Source organism: Ahaetulla prasina, chromosome 7 (assembly GCF_028640845.1).
Source record: "Ahaetulla prasina isolate Xishuangbanna chromosome 7, ASM2864084v1, whole genome shotgun sequence".
Lineage (NCBI taxonomy): Eukaryota > Metazoa > Chordata > Lepidosauria > Squamata > Colubridae > Ahaetulla > Ahaetulla prasina.
The window spans coordinates 102,467,594-102,493,906 of record NC_080545.1 but is presented as its reverse complement, the minus strand read 5'-3'; the positions used below and the strand labels follow the sequence as shown (position 1 = coordinate 102,493,906).

The following is a 26,313-nucleotide window of genomic DNA, read 5'->3' as shown; positions in this document are numbered from 1 at the left end:
TTTCTTGCCACCATCGTTAAGTGAATCCCTGTGATTGTTTAGGGACATAGTTGTTAAGTGAATGGACTTTGATTGTCAGAAGGCTGCAAAAGGGAGACCCTGGGAAACTGCAACCGTCATAAATCTGAGTCAGCTGCTAAGCCATCCAAATTCTGACCACGTGATCATGCGGTCGTAAGTGTAAAAAACAGTCACAAGTCCCCTCTTTCAGTGCCATTGTAACTTTGAAGGTCACTAAGTGAAATGTTTTATTTATTTCATTTATTTATTTATTTATGAATCATACTTTTATACCGCCCTTCTCCGAAGACTCAGGGCGGTTTACGCCAAAATAAAAATTGTACAAAAAGAAACAAGTTAAGAACATTATTTAAAAATCTGATTCTAAAAATTGGCCCCATAATTTAAAACTAATAAAATATAAAATAGACCCTAATAAAACCACCCCTATTAAAATTAGGCCAACCCTGCTGGTTGGAATAAAAGAGTCTTAAGCGAAGTTTAAGTTTAAACGAAATGTTGTAAGTCGAGCACACAAAACGGGCAGGGCTTGGACTGCTTTTGTCATTGCCGTGCCCCCCTCCCCCCTCCCCCCTCTGGGGTCACCTCTGAAGAGGACCCCGGACGGACGAAGGCCCCTGATGGAAACCAAAGAGTAGAAAACGGCTTATTATTGCAACAGGTGAAGCCCAACACCTGATCTCACTTGCTCCCCCCCCCTTTAAATCCCTTCCAACTCACTATTTACATTTCAAAGGACCATATTTCTCCTGGCATTAAAAAGCATTGATTATTTGTTTGCTTATAGGCGGCTTCCCTTGTAAATGAATGTCAGCCGTGCAAACTCTAATCGGGGAAATGAGAAAGATTAAAGCCATAAATTATAATAACAGGAGACAGAGCCAATGGCAGCCTTAGCTGCTCATCCAACCCACTGAACGACCGACGTCCTTCTCGATAAAAGCCTTTGTCTCCTGCAAAGAGGGAATGGGCTCCCTTCCTTATAGGTGTGTGTGTCTCTCTCTCTATCTGTCTGTCTGTCTGTCTTGATGCAGGTGGGGTGGAATCTCAAAGGTCACGGTTGTCCCAAAGATCCTTTTTCCGAAAAGCAGCTAGACTTTCTTGGTCCCCCCACCCTTAAAAATGTTTCGTTTCTCATCCAGGAAGCTTCTTCAGTTCTTCTTCAGTTCAATTCAGAACTGAAGAAGCTTCTTAGATGAGAAGCGAAACTTTTCACAGAAAAACAAAACAAAACCAAGGAAGTCCAGTTGCCTTTTGGCAAAAGCACTTTTGGGACCTCAAAGGAGGGGTGGGAAGTGGGCCAGAAAAGCTCCCCCCCCCCGGTGGGGTGTCTGAGGGTGACCTTCTTTCAGGGGTGGGACTTGAAGGGGGCTCTCCCTTGTCAATCCTACCAGATAGGCAGAAGCTGTGGGGAGAAGGTGGCGATAGCTACACCTTGGGCCAGGTAAGGAGGCAAATGACCAGCTCCCTGTAAGGAATCTAAATCCTTCTATTCTCCACCAAGCAGTCAGAGCAGAAGAAGGTTCTTGGATCAGAAGCGAAATGTCTTCAAAGAAAAAGACAAAGTCCAGTTGCCTCCTGAAAAAGAAGCACCTTTGGGACATTAAATGAACGGTTGTAAGTCAAGGACTTCCTGTGATTCTATGGAGAGGCATCAAGGGACCAGGACTTCCTGATCCAGAAGTGGGCACTATTGTCACATCAGAGACGTGGCCAAAGGCCTTCCTGGCCACGGCACCATCTTCTCCTCCAGCAGGAGGATCTGTGAGTCCAGGAGGAGCCAGTGGACTCCAAGGGAGCTCAGCCCCATCCAGAACCCCAGATGGAACTTATCCCTGGCCCCAATTGGCATCTGAAGCCGGCTGCCCCAATTTGCTAAGACTGAGCTGGCATGGCACGATTCCGTCTCGCCCCCCAGCTGCATCACTCCTTTGGCTCAGGGCCTAGAGGTAGGGCTGGAATCCCCCACCTACTGAGGATGCTTGACCCTGTGTTGATGGGCTACGTGGAGATGCTAAAAGATGTGTGTGTGTGTGTGAGAACAGGGCACTCTCATCAGCCCACCCTCCTGGGAGTAGGTGCGTCTAGACCCCAGGAAATCAGGAGATTGGGGCTGTTCAAAGGAGTATAAAGATTTATTGCAATCTTAAGTTTTCTGTCAGAATCTGGCCAACTGACAGTTAAGGGAAATGAGCAAGAGATAAGAGAGGCTGGACTTAGATCTCTCCCGAGTGTGAAGTGACTTGTGACTTATGGCATATTTGACCCCTCCCTTGTGCTCGGCCTGGTCATCTCCTACAGGTGGGCTTCCGTCTACTCCCAGGAGGAAGAAGGAGAAGAATTACTGCCAAATTAGGGGCCCCTCCCCCTTCCACCTCCAGAGTCTATGATGGATGGTATCAAAGGCAGTTAATGAGACCCCGAGGGCTGAATTACCCATCACAGGTCTACCAGCCATTAAATTTGGCAGTGGACTTCCAAAAAGCTTTTAATATCATGGTATTCCCTCCGGCCTTGGGCTGGGATGTTAGATGATCCTGGTTATATAGTTGTAGAATTAAAGGATGTCTCTGAAGACATCCTTCATTGCATTAAGGTTGTGGTTAATTTTATTTGACTTTTATACAGGGGTGAAATCCAGCAGGTTCTGACAGGTTCTGGAGAACCGGTAGCGGAAATTTTGAGCAGTTCAGAGAACTGGCAAATGCTACCTCTGGCTAGCCCCAGTGAGGGAGGGAATGGAGATTTTGCAATATCTTTCCCCCTGGAGTGGGGTGGGAATGGAGATTCCCCTCAACGCCCACCAAGCCAAGCCCACCAAACCGCACCACACCTACCAAGCCACAGCCAGAGAACTGGTAGTAAAAAAAAATTCCACCACTGCTTTTGTGGTTTTAATAGCTGCCCAGAGTCATGGGCAGGCATATCAAATGGAAGGAAGGAAAGAAGGGAGGGAGGAAAGAAAGAGAAAGGAAAGGAGAGGAGAGGAGAGGGAGGACGGGAGGAGAAGGGAAAGGAGGAAAGGGAAAGGGAAAGGAAAGGAGAGGAGAGGAGAGGGGAGGAAAGGAGGGACAGGGAGAGGAGAGGAGAGGGGAGGAGAGGAAAAGAGAAAGGAAAAGGGAAGGGAAGGGAAGGGAAGGGAAGGGGGAAAGGGAAGGAAAGGAAAGGAAAGGAGAGGAAAGGAAAGGAAGGGAGAGGAGAGGAGAGGAGAGGATGGACAGGGAGAGGGAGAGGAGGGAAGAGGAGAGTTGAGGGGAGGAGAGGAGAGGAGAGGAAGAAAGAAAGGGAAAGGGAAAGGGAAAGGGAAAGGAAAGGAAGTCAAGTCAAAGTCAGGTCTTTGGAGCACATCTTGAGCTGAATCCAGATTGAAACAGATCTAGAATAATCCATCCCTCTGACCTAATCTGGAGATAACATCCTTACTATTCTCATTCCCTTTCCTCCTATTTGAAACCACTTCACAGCCCTGTGTTCTTGCTTCCTTTAATGACCATCATGGATTTCAGATGTCCTGTTAATCTTGATAGCAACCAATTATACTGACGGCCCTTCATGGTTGTTGATATGATTGGTTACGCTTTAATTAGCCATCTTGCCCAGAAATGACAGCAAGATTTTCTTCCTTAATTGGTTTCTCCAGCAGGTTCTCCCAACCAAGAGAGGCCCTCCCCTCCCCCCTCCCCCACCCCTCTGGAAGCCCCTTCCCCCAGAGCAAGAAGGGCTGAATGGCCCCTCCCAGCCCCAAAAGCACTGAATTCATTTAGTCCTTTACTATTGACTTTTTATTTGATTTGATTTTGATAGCTGCCCATCTCAGCAAACAAATTCGGGCAGCTCACAATTCAGAAACAGAGAGAGAGTCCCTGACTTAACAGTCACAATTGAGCCCCAAATTTCTGTTGCTAAGTGAAACATTTGTGGTGAGTTTTGCCCCATTTTACAACCTTTCTTGCCAATGTTGTTAAGTGAATCGCTGCAGCTGTAAAGTTAGTGACACAGTCATTAAGTGAATCTGATTTCCCCCATTGACGTTGCTTGTCAGAAGGTCGCAAAAGGAGATTACGGGACCCCGGGAAATTGCGACCGTCATAAATACGAGTCAGTTGCCAGGCATTCAAATTTTGATCACGTGATCACAGGGATGCTGCAACGGTCATAAGTGTGAAAAACGGTCACAAGTCACTTTTTTCAGTGCTGTTGTAACTGTGAATGGTCACTAAGTGGACTGTTGTAAGTCAAGGACTACCTGTGTTGCAATTAAAATCTTAAAGGACATTTTAGAACAATAAAAACCATTGAAACGCCTAGTACAAGTCCATCGAGAGCAAGCGACCTGGCCCGTTGAGAATATAGACAGGAGGGGGGGGGGCTTGGTGCACGTAGCCTCCCAGACACTTGTCTGCAACAGGGTAGGGTCTCCTGCTTGAGGAGGGGGTTGGACTAGAAGACCTCTAAGGTCCCTTCCTACTCTATTATCCTGTCTTTTCAGAAGCACATGTCAGGTGGGGGTGGGGGTGGGGGGGCATCCCTGCTGTTTCCGGAGCCTCTGTTGATCCCGATGTGTTTGGAATAAAATCCTTTTTCAAAGGGAGCCCCAAAGCCAGAGAAACCAATTAAGGAAGAAAACCTCGCTGTCATTTCCGGGCGATGTAGTTAATTAAACTGTAACGAATCATACAATTACATACACCGTGTGGGGACATCAATATAATTGGTTCCTCTCCAAACACCGCCTCCTGGCTGCGATCTCAGGATCAGCTGGGTGGTTGCGCCCCCAAACCTGGCAGCCCTCTCTCTCGGGCAGGACTTTCCCATTTTTTCACAATTCCACCAGCAGCCCATAAGTTCAGTTCCTGATTTGCAGCCGTGCCGTGCCCTCTTCCCACCTAGCTTACCAGTTGTGGGCACCCACAAGTGGCAGACCGTGGCCAACCAGGCAATGCTCTGGCAGAAGTCAAGTCCCTGGACCTGGACTGACCCAGCTGCTGGCCCAGAGGATGGCAGGAGGACTCTGCCCGCAGTCCGGAATTCGATCCCGATCGGCTCAAGCTTGGCTCGTCCTTCTATCCTTCCGAGGTCACTCAAATGAGGACCCAGATTGTTGGGGGCAAGAGAGGCTGACTCTAAGTAAACAGAGACACCCCCCACCCTGAGCTTCTCAGCCCTACAAAAGGCCAAAGGTCACACACTTACCAACGTCGGACTCTTTGTGGGTTTTGATGATTTCCGCCAGTTCAAAGTTGCCCGCAATGATGGCCACCTGCAAGCAAAGAGGCCAGAGTGAGCCGGACGGCTGCTGACCATAAAGAGTTCTTTGAGTGCCACGCTGCCTCACAGCAGCCCTGCAAAGTAGGCCCTTTGACTTCTTACAGGGATACAGGAATGGACGCGCTTTGTCCAAGCTGCCAAGCCCAGAATTGTTTGTTTGTGGCAGGATTGGACCCCAGGAAGAGCCGGGCAGGGCAAATGGTGTTCTGAGCCTTTGGGGACCCCCAGAAACCTTGGGAGAGATCCCTCTGAAAGGGGGAGACACCCTGTGGGGCCAGGAGAAAAGGGCCAGGCTCCCTTACGTGCCTCATTCAGCACCCTTGCCAAGGATATCAGGACTCCTCCTCCTTCTCTTCAGAGGGAGAGGAGCAGCCCAGATGCCCCCCTCAGGCTGGGGAGAACCTGATATCTCCAAGGTCCACTTCAGACGGGGGCCCAGACGAGGCAGAATCGGGCATCAGTCGCCCATCCCACCAGCGAGTGGAAGCTGTGCAATTCAGTTGGGGCAGTTGTGATGCCCTCTGCACCCTGATGCCCTTCTCCGAGAGCTATCAACCATTGCACAGCCGAGGCAGACGGTTGTGGACAGAGAGCCTGGCAGAAGAGTCAAATGGGGAATTAGTCTGCCATCCCTACGTGGGCACATAAGGGTGAAGTCTGACCCCCTTTGAATGCTGTTGAACCTTATGTAATTGGGCCCGGGTGCAAACTGCTAGTTGGCCGGGAAGTTTCCTGTAAAAGAGGCACAGATCAATGAAGTAGGTAACTGAACTCTTATCAAGCAGTGTGTGGATCTGGTTGCTTGTGCCTGAAAGACTGTTTGGTCAAAGCAGGTGGGGTGAAGGGGCCGCGGGGAGGCTGAGCTGTCCCCACATGGCCCCCCTTCTCCAGCTCTGAACCAGGGGAAGGGATTCAGGGCTTCCTGGTGTGACCCCAGAGGGGATAACGCTTCAGTGACTCCACCTTTCCTCTCAGGACTTTCGGGCAGAGGAAAGGGGGCTCTGGCAGAGGTCTGATCACCCCCCCCACCCCACAAGGCCTGGAACTGCAACTGATCCAAGATGCCTCTTTCTGACTTGAAGTATGTGATGGATACAGACGGGCGTGAAATGCAGCTCTCCGAATGGAAAATTCACAAGGCGGCCGTCTCACGTTGGCCAAGAGGGATGAATGTGGGGGGAGGGGGAGCTTCAAGGGGACATGATGAAGACCCCAACAGAACTCAGGGGCCACTGGAAATACCCCATCCTGCTTGGGTTTGGTCAGGAGCGCAGAACCCCGATCCCAAACGGCCCTGGTCCCTATTCTGGGGCAAGTCTTGCTCTGTGGTTTGATACAGCAGCCGAGTTCCACTTTAAGGACAGAGTTGGAAGGGACCTTGGAGGTCTTCTAGTCCAACCCCCACACTCAGGCAGGAGACCCAATGCCATTTCAGACATGTGGCTGTCCAGTCTCTTCTTAAAAACCTCCAGTGATGGAGCCCCCACAACTTCTGGAGGGAAGCTGTTCCACTGGTTAATTCTTCTCACAGTCCAGAAATTTCTCCTTTGTTCTAGGTTGCTTCTCTCCTTGATTAGTTTCCATCCGTTGCTTCTTGTCTTGGAGTTGATCCCTTCTTCTGGGGGAGGGGGGGGGAGGGGTTAGGGAGTACTGCTATCATGTCCCCCCAGGGCCCTAGTCCTTTTTTCCATTAGACTAGACAGACCCAATTCCTGCAGCTTCCTGTATTCTAGTCTTCTTTGTTGCTCTTCTCTGCACTCTTTCTAGAATCTCAATGTGACCAAAACTGGATGCAGAATTCCAAGGGTGGCCTTACCAAGGCCTTGTAGAGTCGTATTAACCCTTCACGTGGTCTTGATTCTATCCCTCTGTTGATGCTGCCTCGGATTGGGTTGCTTTTTTGGCCACTGCAGCACCCTGCTGGCTCGTATTTAAGGGATTGGCCCCCAGGGGTGGGGTTGAGGGGGACGACGGGAGGACACAGGCCTTCCGGGGAGTGCTGCCCTGTGAGTGAGCAGCCCCTGCCCCTCCCTTCTCTTGGTTTCCTGGCCTGGGCATCCTCTGCCTGCCCCCTATGAAGTTTCTCCTGTCAGGGGTGGAAGCCCGCCTGCCCTGCTCCTACCTGAAAGGCCGTCTGGCTGTTGTAGTTCCGGATCTCCTTGCTGGCTCCCCGGAAGAGGAGAACCCGGGCACAGCTCTCCTGGCAGAGAAAAGAGGGGCAGCGTCAGAGCTCCTTCGGACCGGGCATCTCTGGCCTAGTTCAGCCAATGGTGGTGCTGGAGGGGCCAGCGGGGCTGCCCTCCCTTCTTGGCCGTAAGCTGCCCCATGCACGGTCAGGAAAAGGAGTGAGGTTTTGCACCATGGGGCAGCTTCAGCCCTGTAATCTGTGACCACAGGAGGACGGGGCGGGGTCCCTGCTGGGCCAGCCCCTCCCCTGCCAGCCCACTTCCATCCTCAGCCCAGAGGAGGGTGTGGACCTTGTAGTCCAAATTCCTGGCTTCGGACAAGAGAGCCAAGCCAGGCTAGCCCTGAGCTACCTCCGGTTACCCCTTGCAATAAGATCCCGGAATTCCTCCCCCCCCCAGGGGGGCTGGAGGCATCACTGGGGTGAGAATTGGAACCCCCTCCCTTCACAAAGTCCACCTTCCTTGGAGCATTATTGAAAAGTAAATGGAACTTGATATTAACTTTCGGGAAGAAAAAGACGGGAAGGAAAGAAAAAAAGGACGTAAAATGGACCTTTGGTGGGATGCCAGAATTCCTGCCAGACCCGGGTTAGCTAAGCCCTTTTGGGGTGGGGGGGAGGAACCCCTCATCAGAAGGACCAGCAAGCCCAGAAGGCTGAGCCCCCCCCCCCCCAAGGGCCACCCCTGCTCAGCTCCTTTGACACCCGGTGATGCTGGAGTGTCCCTGTGGGGCAAAGCCAAGGCCGAGCAGCTGCGGGGTGTGTGTGTGTGTGTGAGGGCTCACCTGGTTGTAGAGTGCGCAGACGTGCAGGGCCGTGTTTCCCGAGGCGTTTTGGGCCGTCATGTCCGCCCCATAGAAGAGGAGGTGCTCCAGATGCTGAACGTGTCCGTAGCGGCAGGCCTGCCCAGGAGACAGGAAGGCAGGACTCGCATTCAGAGCCCACTTCAAGGCTCGCCACCCACTTGCGCTACAGCTCCCACTCTGGACTTCCCATCCCACGGCGCCCTCGGTCCCTCGTGGCCCCAGTCCGCAAAGGCGGGGGGGGGGAGGGCAGTGCCAACCTTCCTAAAGAGCTTTCTCCATCTATACCCAATGCGTGTTTGCCTTAAATGCAAACACACACATACTTTTATTTATTTTGATTGACTAAATAAATGTAATCATGTGAAGATGCAGGCAGTGTACCCCACACAACAGCTTCTTCCTTGGGGTCCCTGGTGCTCTCGGAGCTTGGCAGTTTACTTGGAGATGTTTCGTGACCCAGAAGAGGTGTGTGTGTGGGGGTGGGGGGGGCTGGTCTCACAAGTGGTTGGCCCTGTCACTGTGGTTGGGCTGTTGTTTACTGTCTGTTTGTCTGAGTTGGCAGTTCCTTGACTGGGGTTTGGTTTAATGCTTGGTTGTTAGTCTGGTATTAATCCTGTTGTCAATCTCTGTTTCTCTGGCTGTTGATTGCTGGCAAGGAGGTTCTTTGGTCCTTTGGCTTTCTGAGGGTCCCTTTAACACCCCCACCCACACTGACACCCCCTTTCCTTCTGGCACTGACAGTGTTCCCTAGTTGGGTCATGAAGCGTCTGCAAGGAAACCATGGGGCTCAGAGAGACCAAGGAGCCCACAGCTCAGCCAGAGAACTACAAATCTTCTCCCTTGAAGAGTAAAGAGGCTCCTGGACTCCTTTGGCTGCCGCCTGGCTGTCCTCCTGCAGTGTTGCAGCTCCTGCCCTCCCAGCCCCCTCCAAGGAGAGACGCTGAAGGACCAGGGTCAGCTGTCCAGGCTGAGCGGTGCCCCCCAACTCTGGGGGGAATTGGAGGCTCACCCGCAGGGCAGTGTGGTTCCGACATCGGACGGCCTTGTGCAGAGCCGTCATCCCTTCGCGGGTTCGGAAGTCCAAGTGGGCGCCACCATTCTTCAAGGCTTTGATGATCTCGACACAGAACTCCAGCTGGGCACTCATGGTCAGGGGGCATTCTGGGAAGGAGAAGAAAGAGAGCTCAGCAGTAGGGGTCCCCCCCCACCATGACACTGTGGTACAGGGGGGTCAGCCCCCGGCTGTCCTTGTAATCCGTAGAGGCACCCAGGTCTAGCAGCGTCTGTGCAAAGGAAGTCACCGGGGAGAGGGGGGGCATCAGGAGGTGCCCGGCATCCCTTGCCCTTTGGGATGGGTGGCACAAGTCCGCAAAGGCGGGGGGGGGGAGGGCAGTGCCAACCTTCCTAAAGAGCTTTCTCCATCTATACCCAATGCGTGTTTGCCTTAAATGCAAACACACACATACTTTTATTTATTTTGATTGACTAAATAAATGTAATCATGTGAAGATGCAGGCAGTGTACCCCACACAACAGCTTCTTCCTTGGGGTCCCTGGTGCTCTCGGAGCTTGGCAGTTTACTTGGAGATGTTTCGTGACCCAGAAGAGGTGTGTGGGGGGGGGGGGCTGGTCTCACAAGTGGTTGGCCCTGTCACTGTGGTTGGGCTGTTGTTTACTGTCTGTTTGTCTGAGTTGGCAGTTCCTTGACTGGGGTTTGGTTTAATGCTTGGTTGTTAGTCTGGTATTAATCCTGTTGTCAATCTCTGTTTCTCTGGCTGTTGATTGCTGGCAAGGAGGTTCTTTGGTCCTTTGGCTTTCTGAGGGTCCCTTTAACACCCCACCCACACTGACACCCCCTTTCCTTCTGGCACTGACAGTGTTCCCTAGTTGGGTCATGAAGCGTCTGCAAGGAAACCATGGGGCTCAGAGAGACCAAGGAGCCCACAGCTCAGCCAGAGAACTACAAATCTTCTCCCTTGAAGAGTAAAGAGGCTCCTGGACTCCTTTGGCTGCCGCCTGGCTGTCCTCCTGCAGTGTTGCAGCTCCTGCCCTCCCAGCCCCCTCCAAGGAGATACGCTGAAGGACCAGGGTCAGCTGTCCAGGCTGAGCGGTGCCCCCCAACTCTGGGGGGAATTGGAGGCTCACCCGCAGGGCAGTGTGGTTCCGACATCGGACGGCCTTGTGCAGAGCCGTCATCCCTTCGCGGGTTCGGAAGTCCAAGTGGGCGCCACCATTCTTCAAGGCTTTGATGATCTCGACACAGAACTCCAGCTGGGCACTCATGGTCAGGGGGCATTCTGGGAAGGGGAGAAGAAAGAGAGCTCTCAGCAGGGCCTCCTTCAGCCCCACCCGTCACTATCCCCCCCCCAGGTCCAACTGGGCCAGTCCTTCCCCTTGCCTGGGTGACTTCATCAATGGCCTGTTTTGGGGCGAAGCTCTCCAGCTGCATCTTCCTCCTTAACTAATCTTGATTAAATAAAATCCTGTCTCGGTCTGGCTTGGGAATCGAGTCCCACAGTCGCACAAAAAAGGCAAAAGACTGACTCATTCACATGTGACGCTGTACTTGAAATAAAACTTGAAACCTAACGTTAGAACCGTCTTTAAAAAGGCACGAGAGAGAATGTTCTTTCTGCGCCAACTCAGAAGGCTCAGACGGCCCAAAGAGCTGCTGATCCAGTTCGACAGAGGCATTGTTGAGTCTCTCATCTGCACCTCCATAACTGTCTGGTTTGGCACAGCAACCAACCAGGAGAGGGACGGACTTCAACGGATAGTTAGGACTGCAGAAAAAACAAGTGCAAGGCCTGTAGATTGCACAGGTCACAAAGAAGGCTGAGAAAATACCTACAGGCCCCTCACACCCTGGACATAAACTGTTTCAACTTCTCCCCTCTGGACGCCACTACAGGGCACTGCCTGCCAAAACAACCAGACACCAAGACAATGGTTTTTCCTCCATGCCATCGCTCTGCTAAACTAATCCCCACAGCACTTTCTTATGTCTATTTACCCATGTAGGAGGGCTGTATTACTATTATCATCTCTTCTACTATCTTCTCTTATTGGTATCTTTATTATTATCACTATTACTCTTTAATTTTGCTTGTACAGTGAGAGCTCCTGCACTGGAGACAAATGCCTCATGTGTCTAATCACACTTGGCCATATAAAGTGCTCAATTCAATGAGATTGAATTTATAGCCAGCGGCAGGGATCAGACTTTGGATATCGGATATATAAGGCACTCTGTGTGAGTGTGGAGAAGAACACACCATCTCACACGTGCTACGGTGCACACGAAATCCTTCAACACGTATGGAGGAAGACCTCCCGCTGGCGAGAGAAAATGCCATTGACGGGGCCCAATATGCAGTGAATGTCATTTAGTTTTAATCCTATTGATTTTATACACTTTTAAGTGTGCTACATTTTTATGAACTCTTTCGGGCAGAAAGAAAAAAAAGAAAGAGAAAGAAAGAAAGAAAGAAAGAAAAGAGAAAGAAAGAAAGAAAGCAAGAAAGAAAGAAAAAGAAAGAAAGAAAGAAAGAAAGAGAAAGAAAGAAAGAAAGAAAGCAGGCAGGCTGGATTGCAAGGGCTGCAAATGGAGAGAACCACATTCACCTGTGTAGAGGGAGCTGCCTCCCTCCAGACAAAGGTTTCCAGGCTTCCTCCTTCCTGAGCAGCGGGTGAGAAGCCACCCTCCTGGGCTGGATTCACACAACATGCTAGGCCAAACTCCTCCAGCCCATTTACATTGGCCTGGCCCGTTGCAGATACGAAAGTGTGTGCAATATCCCAAGTGGTATAAAGCAAGCAAAAGACAGGACTATAAATGTCCCTAGGCCAGACACAATTTCAAAAACAGGTGAAAGCCAGAGGGCCTCTCTTTGGCCCGAAGCTCCTCCTAAGGCAGAGTTTCTCAACTGTGGCAACTGGAAGATATATGGACTTCAACTCCCAGAATTCCCCAGCCAGCTATGGCAACTTGGCGCCCATCCTCATCTCACCTCCAGTGTCCGGGTCATGAAAGTTGGGGTCCAGTCCTTTCTCCAGCAACCTGCTGACCTTCTCCACATTCAGGGTCTGCACATAGTCCATAAATTTCTTCAGATTTGCCTGCGTCCACAAAACCCAGGAAGAAAACACGCCAGTTAATAGCTCTCCCTGGCAGCCAGGCTGCAGGCGGTGGGCCAGAGACCCTTCCTCCAATCTAGGAGCCAGCCCTTTCCCTCACGGCAACCAGGAAGAGAGCCGATGGTTGCTTGTGCCAATCCTTCCGATCACACCTGACCTCAGATCCATCTGATCTTGCACGTGGGAGTGTTCTTACACACACAACCTACAACCCAGCCCTACTGAGCCACCTCTTCCGCCTCCCATCAGCTTTGGGCCTCCAGCTGATTGGTCAAGAACAGCTGTCCTGCTCTGGAACTACATCATGGACAGAAGTCAAACTCCCCTCCCTCTCCCGGATCTGCCTCTGACCCTCCCCAAATTCCTCAGGGTCAACAATCCACCTTCCAAAGAGGCTCAAAGGTAATGAAACAGAACACTCTCGGAACAGAGGAAATGTGCAAAGCAGACATTTGGAGCAGACGTTTATTCACGGAAGGCACGGAGCCCCTCCTGCAAAGACATGATCCCTTAAGCAGCAGCCAAAAAAGATAATACAATCCTGGGTTGTATAAACAGAGGCACAGAATCAAAGTCACGTGAAGTCTTAGTACCGCTTCATAAATCATTAGTAAAGCCACACCTGGAATACCGCATCCAGTTTTGGTCACCACGTTACAAGAAAGATGCTGAGACTCTGGGAAGAGTACAGAGAAGAGTGACTGGGGTGACATAATAGCAGCATTCAAATATTTGAGGGGCTGCCCCAAAGAAGAGGGGGTCTAATTATCTTCCAAAGCAGAAAGCAAGACAAGAAGCAACGGGTGGAAACCAACAAGGAGAGAAGCAACCTAGAACTAAGGAGAAATTTCCTCACAGTGAGGACTATTAACCAGTGGAACAGCTGGCCTCCAGGAGTTGTGGGGGCTCCATCGCTGGAGGGTTTTAAGAAGAAACTGGCCAGCCATTCGTGTGAAACAGGGCTTCTTGCTTGATCAGGGGGTTGGACTAGAAGGCCTCCAAGGTCCCTTCCAGCTCTATTCTGACTGAGTGACAACTCCTTGGCCAAGAATCATCTTGGGTAGGTATGACAACGAGAGAGCTGGTCCTCACATCTGGAGGGGCCGATTGCTTAGATTGGGGTGCATCTCACCTCAACTGGCCCCTTTAAGACCATGGTTCCCCCTTTCCCTCTGGCCCTTACAATCCCCAGGAAGCCCTCCCTTGGCCCTTGCTGCCTCTCCTCCAGGCGGCTCCCCTTTTTCCTTCTGCAGCAATTCAATCTGAAAAATTTGAAAAAATGTCACGTGGCCCAAGGTTGGGAAGAGATGGCCTTTTGCTGCCTTCGTCTGCTTGTTTCCTTCCATCTGGAGAAGGGCAGCTCATTCTAGGCTCCATTTGACCCCCATTGGCTCATCTTTCCCTGAGTCCCAGCCTGTGACCATCCTCCATGGCCAACTTGCCAAGGTCAACTCAAGAAGGGCCAACTCACTGCGGAACAAGAGCTACACTAATATCGAAGAAACGGTGGAACAGAAAGGATGAAAAAGGAGGAACAGAATGAAATGGGAAAGACAAAAATTAAAATAATGTTTTATTTATTTTAAACAATTAAATAGAATTGTTAAATTGTCCTGCAGCGGGTTGGCCCATTCCGTTTGAAATAGAATAGAATAGAATTTTTATTGGCCAAGTGTGATTGGACACACAAGGAATTTGTCTTGGTGCATACGCTCTCAGTGTACATAAAAGAAAAGACACCTTCATCACTTACAACACTTAATGATAGTCATAGGGTACAAATTTAACACTTAATGATACAACATTTAATGATAGTCATAGGCTACAAATAAGCAATCAGGAAACAATATCAGTACAAATCGTAAGGATACAAGCAACAAAGTTACAGTCGTAAATGGAAGGAGATGGGTGGTGGGAACGATGAGAAGATTAATAGTAGTGCAGATTTAGTAAATAGTTTGACGGTATTGAGGGAATTATTTGTTTAGCAGAGTGATGGCCTTCGGGAAAAAACTGTTCTTGTGTCTAATTGTTCTGGTGTGCAGTGCTCTATAGCGTCGTTTTGAGGGTAGGAGTTGAAACAGTTTATATCCAGGATGTGAGGGATCTGTAAATATTTTCCCAGCCCTCTTTTTGATTTGTGCAGTATACAGGTCCTCAATGGAAGGCAGGTTGGTAGCAATTATTTTTTCTGCAGTTCTAATGATCCTCTGAAGTCTGTGTCTGTCTTGTTGGGTTGCAGAACCAAACCAGACAGTTATAGAGGCGCAGATGACAGACTCAATAATTCCTCTGTAGAACTGGATCAGCAGCTCCTTGGCAGTTTGAGCTTTCTGAGTTGGCACAGAAAGAACATTCTTTGCTGTCCTTTTTTGATGTTTTTGATGTTAGCTGTCCATTTCAGATCTTGCGAAATGGTAGAACCTAGAAATTTGAAGGTTTCTCCTGTTGATATGTATTGTCTAGTATTGTGAGAAGTGCAAGTATGGAAGGGTTTCTCCTAAAGTCTACCACCATTTTTATGGTTTCGGGTGTGTTCAGTTCCAGATTGTTCTGGTCGCACCACAAGGCTAGTTGTTCCACCTCCCGTCGGTATGCGGATTCATCATTGTCTCGAATGAGACTGATCACTGTTGTGTCATCTGCGAACTTCAGTAGTTTGACAGATGGATCATTGGAGATGCAGTCATTGGTATACAGAGAGAAGTGGGGAGAGCACACAGCTTTGGGGGCCCCCTGTGCTAATTGTACAGATATTTGATGTGATTCTGCTTAGCTTCACCTGCTGCTTCCTGTTTGTTAGGAAGCTTGTGATGCACTTACAAGTCTGTTCAGGTACCTGTAGCTGGTTTAGCTTAGTTAGAAGAGTGTCTGGAATGATGGTATTAAATGCTGAACTAAAGTCTACAAAGAGGATCCTTGGATAAGACTTTGGAGAGTCAAGATGTTGTAGGATGTAGTGCGGAGCCATATTAACAGCATCATCTGTTGATCTATTTGCTCGGTATGCAAATTGCAAGGGGTTGAACAGCGGATCCATGATGGTTTTCAGGTAGGAAAGCACTAGCCTTTCAAAAGTTTTCATGACTCCAGATGTTAGAGCAACTGGTCTGTAGTCATTCAGTTCCTTGATGGTGAGCTTCTTCGGCACTGGGATGATGGTAGAGCATTTGAAGCAAGAAGGAACATAGCACATCTCTAGCGATTTATTGAAGATACGGGTGAAGATGGGGGCCAATTGGTCGGCACAGACTTTTAAGGAAGAAGGAGTTATTTTGTTTGGGCCCGGAGCTTTTCCTGGCTTTTGTCTGTGAAATAGGTCTTGCACTTCCATTTCTGTGATCACTAGGGGTTGTGAACCCAATGGGATAGGGTCAGTTGTAGGAGGCTTAGCTGTGGTTGGTGTGTCTGAGATGAGGGTTGTGGAGATAGGTGGCTGTAGTTTCCTTTCAAACCTGCAGTAAAACACGTTCAGGTCATCTGCCAGTTGCTTAATGATGTTACAGTATCTGTGAATTCATCCAGGTCTGCAGAGGTATCTTCAAAAATATTCTAATCAGTGCAGTCAAAGCAAGCCTGCAGCTTTAAGTTTGCCTCCTCAGTCCAGGTCTTCATTGATTTAATTGCTGGTTTTGTGGTTTTAAGTCTTTGCTGTAAGCAGGTACAAGGTGAATCATGCAATGATCAGAGTGTCCTACAGCTGCTCGTGGTAAAGACCGATAAGCATCTTTTAGTGTTGTGAAGCAATGGTCTAGAGCAGGGGTGTCCAAACTTGGTCCCTTTAAGATTTGTGGACTTCAACTAGCTCTTTCCTTAAGTTTGCCTTGTTTAGATCTCCCAAAATAATGACCAGTGAATCAGGGAATTTGACTTCAGCCTCCATGATTTGGTCAGCTAGAGTCCATAATGCCTTGTGGTGGGATTAGAAGAAATGAGGAAAATTCACGAGGCGAATAGTATGGTTTGCAGTTGATAATTAATGTTGCTAAGTTTTCATCACAGAATTTATAAATTACAGTTAAATCCTGACACCAGAAACTTGGGCTGGAGATCCAACTACCAAGCAAGCAATGCCCATCGTCCCTCTGTAGGCAAGTCTGCCAAGGCTGCCCTCCTGGCACCGCATCTCCCAACCCAGCCCGGGCCCCATTTGTGCGCAAGCAGGCAAAAAAAGGCCACGCTCTTGTTGCCTTGTTTGCAAGACACAGGCTAGCTGGCAAAAAAAAAAGCCTTAAGGGCATTTTTGCCATTCGATGATTGAAGGGAAAGGATGGAAGAGGCTTCCTTCAAGGCTGGATCGGCCTGGTGCCCAGATGATCTCAAAGACACAGATGGATGGCCTTTCTTAGTCCCAAAAACCTCAGAGAAATCTCTCCAAACCTGGCAACTTTCCAAAATACAGGAATAACAGAGTTGGAAGGGACCTTGGAGGTCTTCTATTCCAACACCCTGGTCAAGCAGGAGTTGAAAGATGGAAAGATGGCGGTCCATCTCATTTCAGACAGATGGTTGCCCAGACTCTTCTTAAGCACCCACAACTTCTGGAGGCCGGAGGTTCCACGGGTTAGTTGTTCTCACGTTAGGACATTTCTCCTTACTTCCAGGTTGCTCCTCTACTTGTTCAGTCCCTCTCCATTGCCTCTTGTCCTGCCTTCAGGTACTTTGGAGAAAAGGTGCAGCAGCCCCTCAAATATTGGGAGACCACTATCGTGTCACCCCAGTCCTGCTTTTCATTAAACTAGACTTCCCGAATTCCTGCAACTGTTCTTAGCATGTTTGAGCCTCCAGTCCCCTAATCCTCTTTGTTGCTCTTCTCTCCACTCTTTCTAGAGCCTCAACATCTTTTTTTACATTGCGATGATCACAACTGGATGCAGGATTCCAGGTGTGGCCTTACCAAGGCCTTATCAAGTGGTATTAACCTTTCACCTGATCTTGACTTTAAGATGGGTGGACTTCGACTCCCAGACTTCCCCGGCCAGCTTGTTCCCTAAAGCAAGATCCTCGCTGTGTGTGACATTAGACCTCCACCTCACATGACCAGCAAAGAATCCGATGGGTTGTTATTGCAGGAGTGGCTGGGCCTGACCCAGAACCAGGAACAGCCAAACAGAGAAGGCAGCTGTGCAAAAGGCCCCACATCCTCCTCCAACCGGCAGCTCCAGATGTGCTGGAACTGCGCTGCACATTCCATTCCGCTGAAGCCGCCCTCCAGCTGTTAGGCAACAACCGGGAAGGTTTCTGAGGTCTTGCAGAGGATGGGGGACCAGCAGCCCCCCCCGTTACATTTGTCTTCTTTTCTATTGCATTTAGCTTTGGCACCTTTAACCTTAGCACACCTGTGCACCGACACACCACGAACACCCCCCTCTTTTGCAAACTCTGCACTTTGCACAAGGGCCGATTCCGTGTCCTCATATGACCTGAAGCCCACGGCTAATCAGGGGCAGGAGAAGGTCCCAGAGAGGGCGCTGGACTGGCCCAATCCACGCTGACTCCAGCTGCGACCCAGGTGAGGAGCCAGGGCTGCAGGCACCTCAGGCTCCCTCTGGAAGTTCAGGGTCTCCTTCTCAACTGGGCCGTCTCGGACTCTTTGGCAGTCAGCCACGCCGAGCAGCCGAATAGGACAGAATAACGGGGTAACAAGAGTTGGAAGGGGCCTTGGAGGTCTTCTAGTCCAACCCCCTGCTCAAGCAGATGTCCTGCCCCTCCTGGTCCCAGGAGTGAGTCCTCCTCTCGGCCGGTCAAGAGCGAGCAGAGCCCAGGAGAAGCGGAGAGTCCCTTTTCAATACTGAAGAGAGGGATGCTCGGAAGGACTCAAAACGGCAGCCCTGATGGGGCGATGGAACCTCTCCCGTTTTCATGGGGGTCACACTGTTGCAGCCACTGCCTGGCCTTTCGTGACCACCCCCTGCAGAGACCTGCCAGCAGGCGTGGATGGCAGGTGCTCACAGACAGGCAGGGCTCCCATCCAAACCCCTGTCACTCTACCGAGGGAGATGGGCAGCACAGAAACACACAACCAACCATGGAAAGGAAGGTCCCCGTTAAGCACCCCTCCTTACAGAAATAAATGAGGGGATAAATAAAGAAATAAATGCACTTAGTCCTCAATAACATATTGCAAATAGAATAGAATCGAATAGAGCTGGAAGGGACCTTGGAAGTCTTCTAGTCCAGCCCTCTACTTACAACAATTCATTTAGTGACCGTTCAAAGTTATGACACTGAAAAAAGTGACTTAAGGTCGTTTTTCACACTTACGACCATCCCCATGGTCACATGATCAAAATTCAGACCCTTGGCAACTGACTCACATTTATGACGGTCACAGTGTGAATCCCCTTTTGCAACCTTCTGACAAGCCAAGTCAATAGGGAAACCAGATTCACTTAACAACAATGTGACTAACTTATCAACTGCAGTGATTCACTTAACAACTGTCATAAAATGGGGCAAAACTCACAGAACAGAAATTTTGGTCGTAAGTCAAGGACGACCTGTATAAACAAAAGAGAGACTGTCATATTTTTCTCTATGGGAAACCCATAAATCTCAGGTGTGTCTTTCTAAATTTTGTTGGACTACAGTTCCCAGCATCCTTGGCAGCTGCCCACCCTAAGGGGAGCCGAAGTGCAGACGTCCAAATCCCCGCCTTTTGCCTGCAGGCTGCTTCCAGACCCCAGACGGGCTCTCAGCCCAAAGAGGCTTCCTTCTTTCATCCCATTCCTTCGTGGGTTTTTAAAAATGTGAATTGGGCCCCTCTGCCTGTCCTCAAGGTGGCCCTTTGCCGAGTCTGAAGCCTGAGTCGTGGTCTCTCTGCGTGGCTCCTGGCCAGGGAGTCCCCAGGGGCAAAGAGTCACAACCGCTTCACACAGTCCAAACGGAGGGGGGGAGGGGGGGGCTTCACAGTTTGGGGTGGTGTTGACCAATTAAAACCTCCCCCCTGCCCCCCCCGCCCGCTCCCCCTTTGCCATCTCGCCTTGAGGATTTTCTCTGCTGTAGTATTTCATAATGGATGACTTTCACGTTTTTATGTCGAAAGCCACCCAGAGTTGTCGGATACGAGATGGGCGCAAATACATTTCATAAGAAATAATAAATAAATAAAATTGACTGCTCGGTGAGCTGCTTCATCAGGGAGTTTTGACCTCGGAGGGGCTCAACGGGACTCCTCGGCCCCACCTGGTGGGCCCCTTCCTCCAAGAGAGGGCCTAAAAAGACCCCCTCTTGCCTGAGCTTGCAGAAGAGGGAAGGAGGCAGAGAGCCCCCCCTCCCCCCAGACCAGCCAGCATCGCCTTCCCCCCTCCCTCCAACGTCCTAGGCTGTCACAAAGGCAGCTGCCCCAGGCTGCCCCTTACAGCTACTCCTCTGCTTACATGTGTAGCTGTGCCCAGAATTACGGTTGCAGGTTGTGACGGCCGTTAAGTGAGCTGCCACATGACCACACCCAATTTTACATTTTTTTGTAGCAATTGTTTAGCAAATGCCACTCTCATTAAGCGAATGTCTGTTGGGGCTGTCTGTTGGGGGCGGCTGTCTGTTGGGGGCGAGTCACTGGCCCCAACAGAGAGGGTACGCAACTTGGGCGTTCTCCTGGATGGACAGCTGTCGTTGACAGCTGGCGGCCGTCTCCAGGAGACCCTTTTACCAGGTTCGCCTGGTTCGCCAGTTGCGCCCCTTTCTGGACCGGGATGCCTTATGCACGGTCACTCATGCTCTCGTCACTTCTCGTCTGGATTATTGCAATGCTCTCTACATGGGGCTACCCCTGAAGTGCACTCGGAGACTCCAGTTAGTCCAGAATGCAGCTGGGCGGGTGATCGAGGGAGCTCCACGTTGCTCCCGGGTAACACCGCTCCTGCGCAGTCTGCACTGGCTTCCTGTGGTCTTTCGGGTGCGCTTCAAGGTTCTGGTTACCACCTTCAAAGCGCTCCATGGCTTAGGGCCTGGGTACTTACGGGACCGCCTACTGTTACCCCATGCCTCCCACCGACCCGTACGCTCTCACAGAGAGGGACTTCTCAGGGTGCCGTCCGCCAACCAATGCCGGCTGGCGGCCCCCAGGGGAAGATCCTTCTCTGTGGGGGCTCCTACCCTCTGGAACGAACTTCCCCCCGGTTTGCGCCAAATATCTGACCTTCGGACCTTTCGCCGGGAATTAAAAATTTACTTATTTATCCAAGTGGGACTGGCCTGATTTTTAAATTTTTTAAATTTTAATTTTTTTAAATTTTATATGGGGTATTTTAGGTTGGGTCAATTGACGGTTTTAATTCGGCCATTATTGAATATGTATTTTAAATTGATATTTTAACTTTGTATACTTTATTGTTTTTATCTTTGGCTGTACACCGCCCTGAGTCCTTCGGGAGAAGGGCGGTATAAAAATTTAAATAAATAAATAAATAAATAAATAAATAAATAAATAAATAAATGTGGCGGACATTTAGCAAACCTGGTTTCTTCAATAGGGTTTTGTTTTTTTGTTTTTTTGCCAGGAAGCAGAAGTGAATGCAAAACCCACCCAGAATTACAGTCAAATTACGGTCAAAGGATGTTGCAAATGGGAGCCCAAAATGCAACCCTGTGACCATGAGTGGCGCAGGGGGATTGCAGCTAGGGGACCTCTGAAACTAGGTTGTAAGTAGCTCTGTTGCAATTTTCAATAAGTGACTGGTGGTTAGGTGAGAAGTACTGTACCTGTATTTGGGAGGGAAAAGGAGAGTGATGGCAGGATGGACGTGAGGAAAAAGTAGGCAGAGGAGGATGCTCTCCCCCCCTCCCCCCCTCGCTCTCATCTATAAATCCATTAACCGTCCTGGGAAACGCTGGTGGCCCTGAAGATGCTTATTTTCAGGTTAGGGTGGGTTCCTTTTGGATCCCTTGCAGGTCAGGACGGGGCCGGGCCCTTTGGAGGCGTCTGAGCTGTGGGGCACACTCAGCCCTGGCATCTTCTGCCCCCCCTTGCCTCGATGGCAGGCGGCTCAGCTGCCCCTCTTTGGCCCTTCTCTTTGAGGCCCGCCCCCCCGCCTCGGCTTCCCAGGCAGGAGAAGGGCCTTTGCAGAGGGAATGATGACAGAGAACGGAAGGCAGCCAGATGAACAGGATGATGTTGCTGCAGCGAGAGGGAGGCGGAGAGGGCCCCCCCGCTTCTCTGGCTGCATCCCTGCTGCCCCTTGAACCAGGGAAGGGGACTTTTCTGGAGAACCATCGTCCACCACTCAAGCACTCCCCCAGTGCAGTCCCCCACGGCTCCTGCTGCTCAACAGGTGCAGTCCAGGCAAGGCCGATTCAGGCTGTGACCTGCCAGGGCTCCCCCTCCATGCCAGGTGGCTCCTGAGAGCTCTCCGAGGTCCTGAAAACCCCATTTTGATGCCAGGGACGCCAGCCCATTAAGCAAAGTGGTTTGGCTTCCGCTCAACCCAACTGGACTGGGGGAGTTCCTTCCCCCTCCCCCACTTCTCCCATTTCAAAAGCGGATAAAAATAGAGCAACGCATCTCTTTCAATTAACCGACCTTCCGTGCAATTACAGAAATGAAAGGCGGGCGTGTGCCAAGCCACAGAGGCTTAGGGAGCCCATGTGGAGTGGCTCAATGCTCCTTGGCTGACAAGAGATGGGGGGGGGGCTGAGCCAACAGAGCATCCCTGACTGGAATCCCCGCTGGGGAAGAAGTCTGTTCCTGCTGCTCTCTTTTCCTTAGGAAGGAGTGATGGGAGAAGAGAAGGAAAAGAGTGATGGATCCTATTGTCCGTCTGAAGAAAGCTCCAGGCGGGAAGAGCTGCAGGTGTTTCAGCTGTACAGGTGAGAGTGAGGATGATGCTCCAGAGATGAGAGGGTAGGAGACCATCTCTGGGCAGCTTCCAGCTCTCCTTCTCCCCACAGGCGTGGAAGCCAATCACCTGTGGAGCAGGCAGACCATCCAACGGTCAGGCTCCGGCTGACTCTTATCCCCACTGGGTTTCTCTCAGGACCCCGGAGGAAGAAGCAGCTGCAGGTGAGCTGCCCTCCGGGGGGAGGCCATGGGGCTCTGTTATCACGGCTGCTCCTGGGCTGCAGAGAGGCTGGCCACCGTCTTTATTCTAGCCCAGTCAATGGAGCTTTGCCCCGAGCCTGCATGGAATCGCCTGAAGAGCCTTCGCCATTTCTCCTGGTGGGATGGGGACCCTGATATTTTTGGAAATAGGAAGACCAAGAGGATGAGCGTCATTGCTCGGATGGAAGGAGAGACCCTGAGCAGAGCCCACCCCTCCTCCTCTTTGCCAGGTGGCCAGAAGAGCCAGCTATTTTCCCAGGGGAGAAAAGATCGCGCACAGAGGACCGATGGACAGGCTGTCCGTTTCCAGAATCCCTGCTGTTCCAAGGACATCCACACCACCTGGACCCAAGCTTCCCGACGGGCTAGAAATGGCTTTTAACGGAAGGAAGATCGGTTATTCTTAGTGCTGGATTCAGGTTGCGCAACGTTCCCTTCTGCTCGCCTCCTGTTCGTTGTGCACTTTGCTACTTTGGGGACCGGCTCAAAATGCAGCCGCCATAGAAACTGCTCTGAGCATCTCATCCTTCTAAGCACTGCAGGCAGCAGGTTGCCAAGGAATTCAATCTCCGCATCGTGTTGTCATTTGCTGCACACTTGAATTCTACAACAGGGCTACGAGGATGATCAAACCCAGAGAAAACAAGGCACAGATATCAATCAATCCCTAACTCACCTCTTAGCACCTCTCAGGAAGGAAAGAAAGAAGGGAGGGAGGGAAGGAAGGAATGGGGAACAGGTAGAGAGGAGAAAAGGATAGAGAGAATAAAGGTAAGGAGGGAGAGAGGGAAGGAGGGAGGGAAGGAAGGAAGGAAGGAAGGAAGGAAGGAAGGAAGGAAGGAAGGAAGGAAGGAAGGAAGGAAGGAAGGAAGGTTGGTTGATGGATTATAGCCCAGATTCCCAGAAGAGAGAGAGTGTATTCCAGCAGAATAAGAGGAAATATCTCAGTTCAAATAGTTAGTGTGAGCAAAGAGGGTGAAGACAGCTCCTTCTCAATAGTTTCCAGAATAGAGGCTTCAATTTGGCAAGATTCTGCCTTTAGATGTAGAGCAATAAGGAAGGCTCACGATGTGCTTTGGGAGATTCCAGACCTGCCACGGAGACCACATCCCTTCCTCCTGACAGTCACCAGTGAGCACAACAGATGCCCTTCATGAATGGTGCATCCCTCTTTTGTAGGAGAATCCCAGAAGGTTAGAACTGCAGTCTGCGTGAATTGTACCTCAGGGCCCCAAACGGACAGCTGAAGGTCAGGATTACTTTTTCATAAGGAACCAGAAGGAGGCAAATCTCCCCATCTATAGCAAGGGGAAAAGGAAAACCCAGGCAATCACAGGTAGTCCTCAACTTGCGACTACAATAGAGTCCAAAATTTCTGTTGTTATGTGAAACATTTGTTACATGACTTTTGCTCCATTTCACAACCTCGCTTGCCACAGTTGTTAAGTGAATTTGGCTTCCCCATTGTCTTTGCTTGTCTGAAGGTCACAAAATGGGATCACATAAATATCCTGCTTCCCCCAAAATAAGACCTCCCCTGATAATAAGCCGAATCGGGCTTCTGAGCGCACGGCAATAAGGCCAAGCGCTCATTTCGGGGTTCAAAAAATTATAAGACAGGGTCTTATTTTGGGGAAACAGTATGAACCCTTTGCATCTGAATTTGCATCCCGTGATCTGGATGCAAATTCATCCCAGGGATGCTGCAACGGTTGTAACTGTGAAAAACGGTCATAAGTCACTTTTTTCAGTGCCTTGATGAATTTGAATGGTCACTAAACAAGCTGTTGTATTAACTAAATTCAAAACCCAGGAAGCGGTTTTCCTCTGCAGTTTTCCACGATGCAGCAATGTCTTATTTTCACTTGTTAACTTCCTAGTAGATTATGGGAATGCTGAAGATATAATATATCTTCATTCCAAATGGCCCAGAGAAGAGGTGGGCAATTTCATCACCACTAAACGATTCCCAGCTGGCAGGGATCCCTGTGTGGTTTAGCAAAGAAGGAGAGGATGCAGGAATCCATAGAGCAGCGGCAACCCAAGCTGAACCACCCGAAGGACCCTCCGTCCCGCCTTTGGCTGTTGGGCACAAGGAAATGCCACCTCTCTGCCTTGGGGACAGGTGAGGAGGGAGGGAGGGAGGGAATCGCCTCAAGAACTGAGCATCCCAGAGTCAGCTTGTTTGGGAGATGGGCAGCATTGAATGAATGAATGAATGAATGAGTGAATGAGTGAATGAGTGAGTGAGCGAGTGAATGAATGAACCAATCTATATGCATGAGCCAGACAGCCGTGCTGGTGAAGGTCTGTGCATGTGTGTGTGTGGGGGGGATGGTAGAGTCGAGCCCTTGACTGCAATGCAAAGCCTGGCCACCCACTGACCTCTAACTGCCACAAAGGCAATGATGCCCAACCATCTCCCGCTCAAACGTTAAGGAGTGGTGAAGTTACTTGGAATGAAGGACAAAGGGAAGGGAAGACGAGAAGGTTTCCCTCCCCTTCAAATGACAGTGAAAGGAATTCTTGCAAGAACGACCTCCTGCTCGCTTCATGCCAACCAGAAGCGAAGCCTTGGAAGGCAGCCGCCATCCTTGCCAGTTGCCAAGGCCCTGAGTCTCAGAGCCAAGGGGGAGCTTGGGAGAAGCCAACGTCTTTGGGCCTCCCGGAGACCGACTGGAGGAGCTGCCTGACTCCACCCAAAGCCAGCCAGGAGGGTCGATAGCCAGCAATGTGTGTGTGTGTGTGTGTGTGTGATCGATCCCCGTCCGCCCGTGGCCACGGAATCAATGTCCTGACGCACAAAGGGTGGCCTCTCCGCGGCAGCGAGGGCAGGCAAAGCGTGTCTGGGCTGCCGCTCATCACACCAGGGCCTTGCTGGCTGGGAACTAGGTGCTGTAGTCCCACCCATTTCCAGGGGCCCATTTCTGCCGAACACCGTTGGGAGACAAGGGTGGGTTATGCATCCTGCAACAAACCGGCAGGGGGAACCCACAAGAAACAATTCTGTTCTTTATACAAAGTCTCTGGTGTCCAAATGAGTCGACCTGCCATGCGCAGGGCCCAACCTCACTTGAGCAAACTGCTAACGAACAACAATTATAGGGAGTCCTCATTCAGTGACTGCCTCGTTTACTGACCATTCATCATTACTGCAATGATGAAACAGTAACTCTGTGACCAATCTTCGCATTTACGACCTTCACAGGTCTGCAAAACAAAGGAAAACTGAAGGAAGACCGCAAGCCGTGGTCGCTAAATAAGGACAACCCATAATTCTGACTGCAAAGTGCAGCCCTCCCTCCCGGGTGGGGCTGTGGCTCCTGGACCCCTAGCCCAGCATGGAGGTGGTAGTCCGTATCCCTAACTTGGGGAGCAGGATCCCTATAACAAGAGCCGGTTTTGTGTCGGGAGGCAAAGGCAGCAGGCTAGAAATGAGGACAATTCACTAGAAATGTGAATTTTAAGCCTGCCTTGCTGGCTGCCCTTCTCTCTCGGCCCTAGGAAGAAGACAATGGCAAACCATTTCTGGTATAATAGGGTCAAAAAAGCTGCAGGGACTCATCCAGACGGTCCCTGGGACTCAAGAATACTTTGGAGTCATATGGATGTCCACATGTCCACCCCCCCACCCCCTTTGCAGCAGGAGGAGGAGTAGCGGAGGTGCATTTAGGATTGCTTGGTGAGGTGGGCAGAATCGCAGGATGGCACTCAGCCTCCCCCTCCCCCTCCCAGATGAGCACACAGATGAGCCTCCCCGCTCTGCATTTCCCCCGCCCATGCTCCTTTTAGGGCTGAGCAGAAATGGCCGGAGGGCCTGTCCAGCAGCCGCTCAGCCCCCCCCCAAGCCCTGCCCC

At 50.6% G+C, this 26,313-nt stretch overlaps 1 protein-coding gene across 1 annotated transcript in view; it reads right to left on the bottom strand.

The window, feature by feature from the left end:
• The window catches only part of SHANK3 (SH3 and multiple ankyrin repeat domains 3), a 309,563-nt gene that overhangs the window by 153,144 nt on the left and 130,106 nt on the right, over positions 1-26,313 (bottom strand). The window contains 7 exon segments of the mRNA XM_058191734.1: positions 5,215-5,281; positions 7,412-7,489; positions 8,260-8,443; positions 9,068-9,091; positions 9,424-9,563; positions 10,426-10,577; positions 12,291-12,399. Of these exon segments, the coding sequence (XP_058047717.1) occupies positions 5,215-5,281; positions 7,412-7,489; positions 8,260-8,443; positions 9,068-9,091; positions 9,424-9,563; positions 10,426-10,577; positions 12,291-12,399 (754 nt within the window).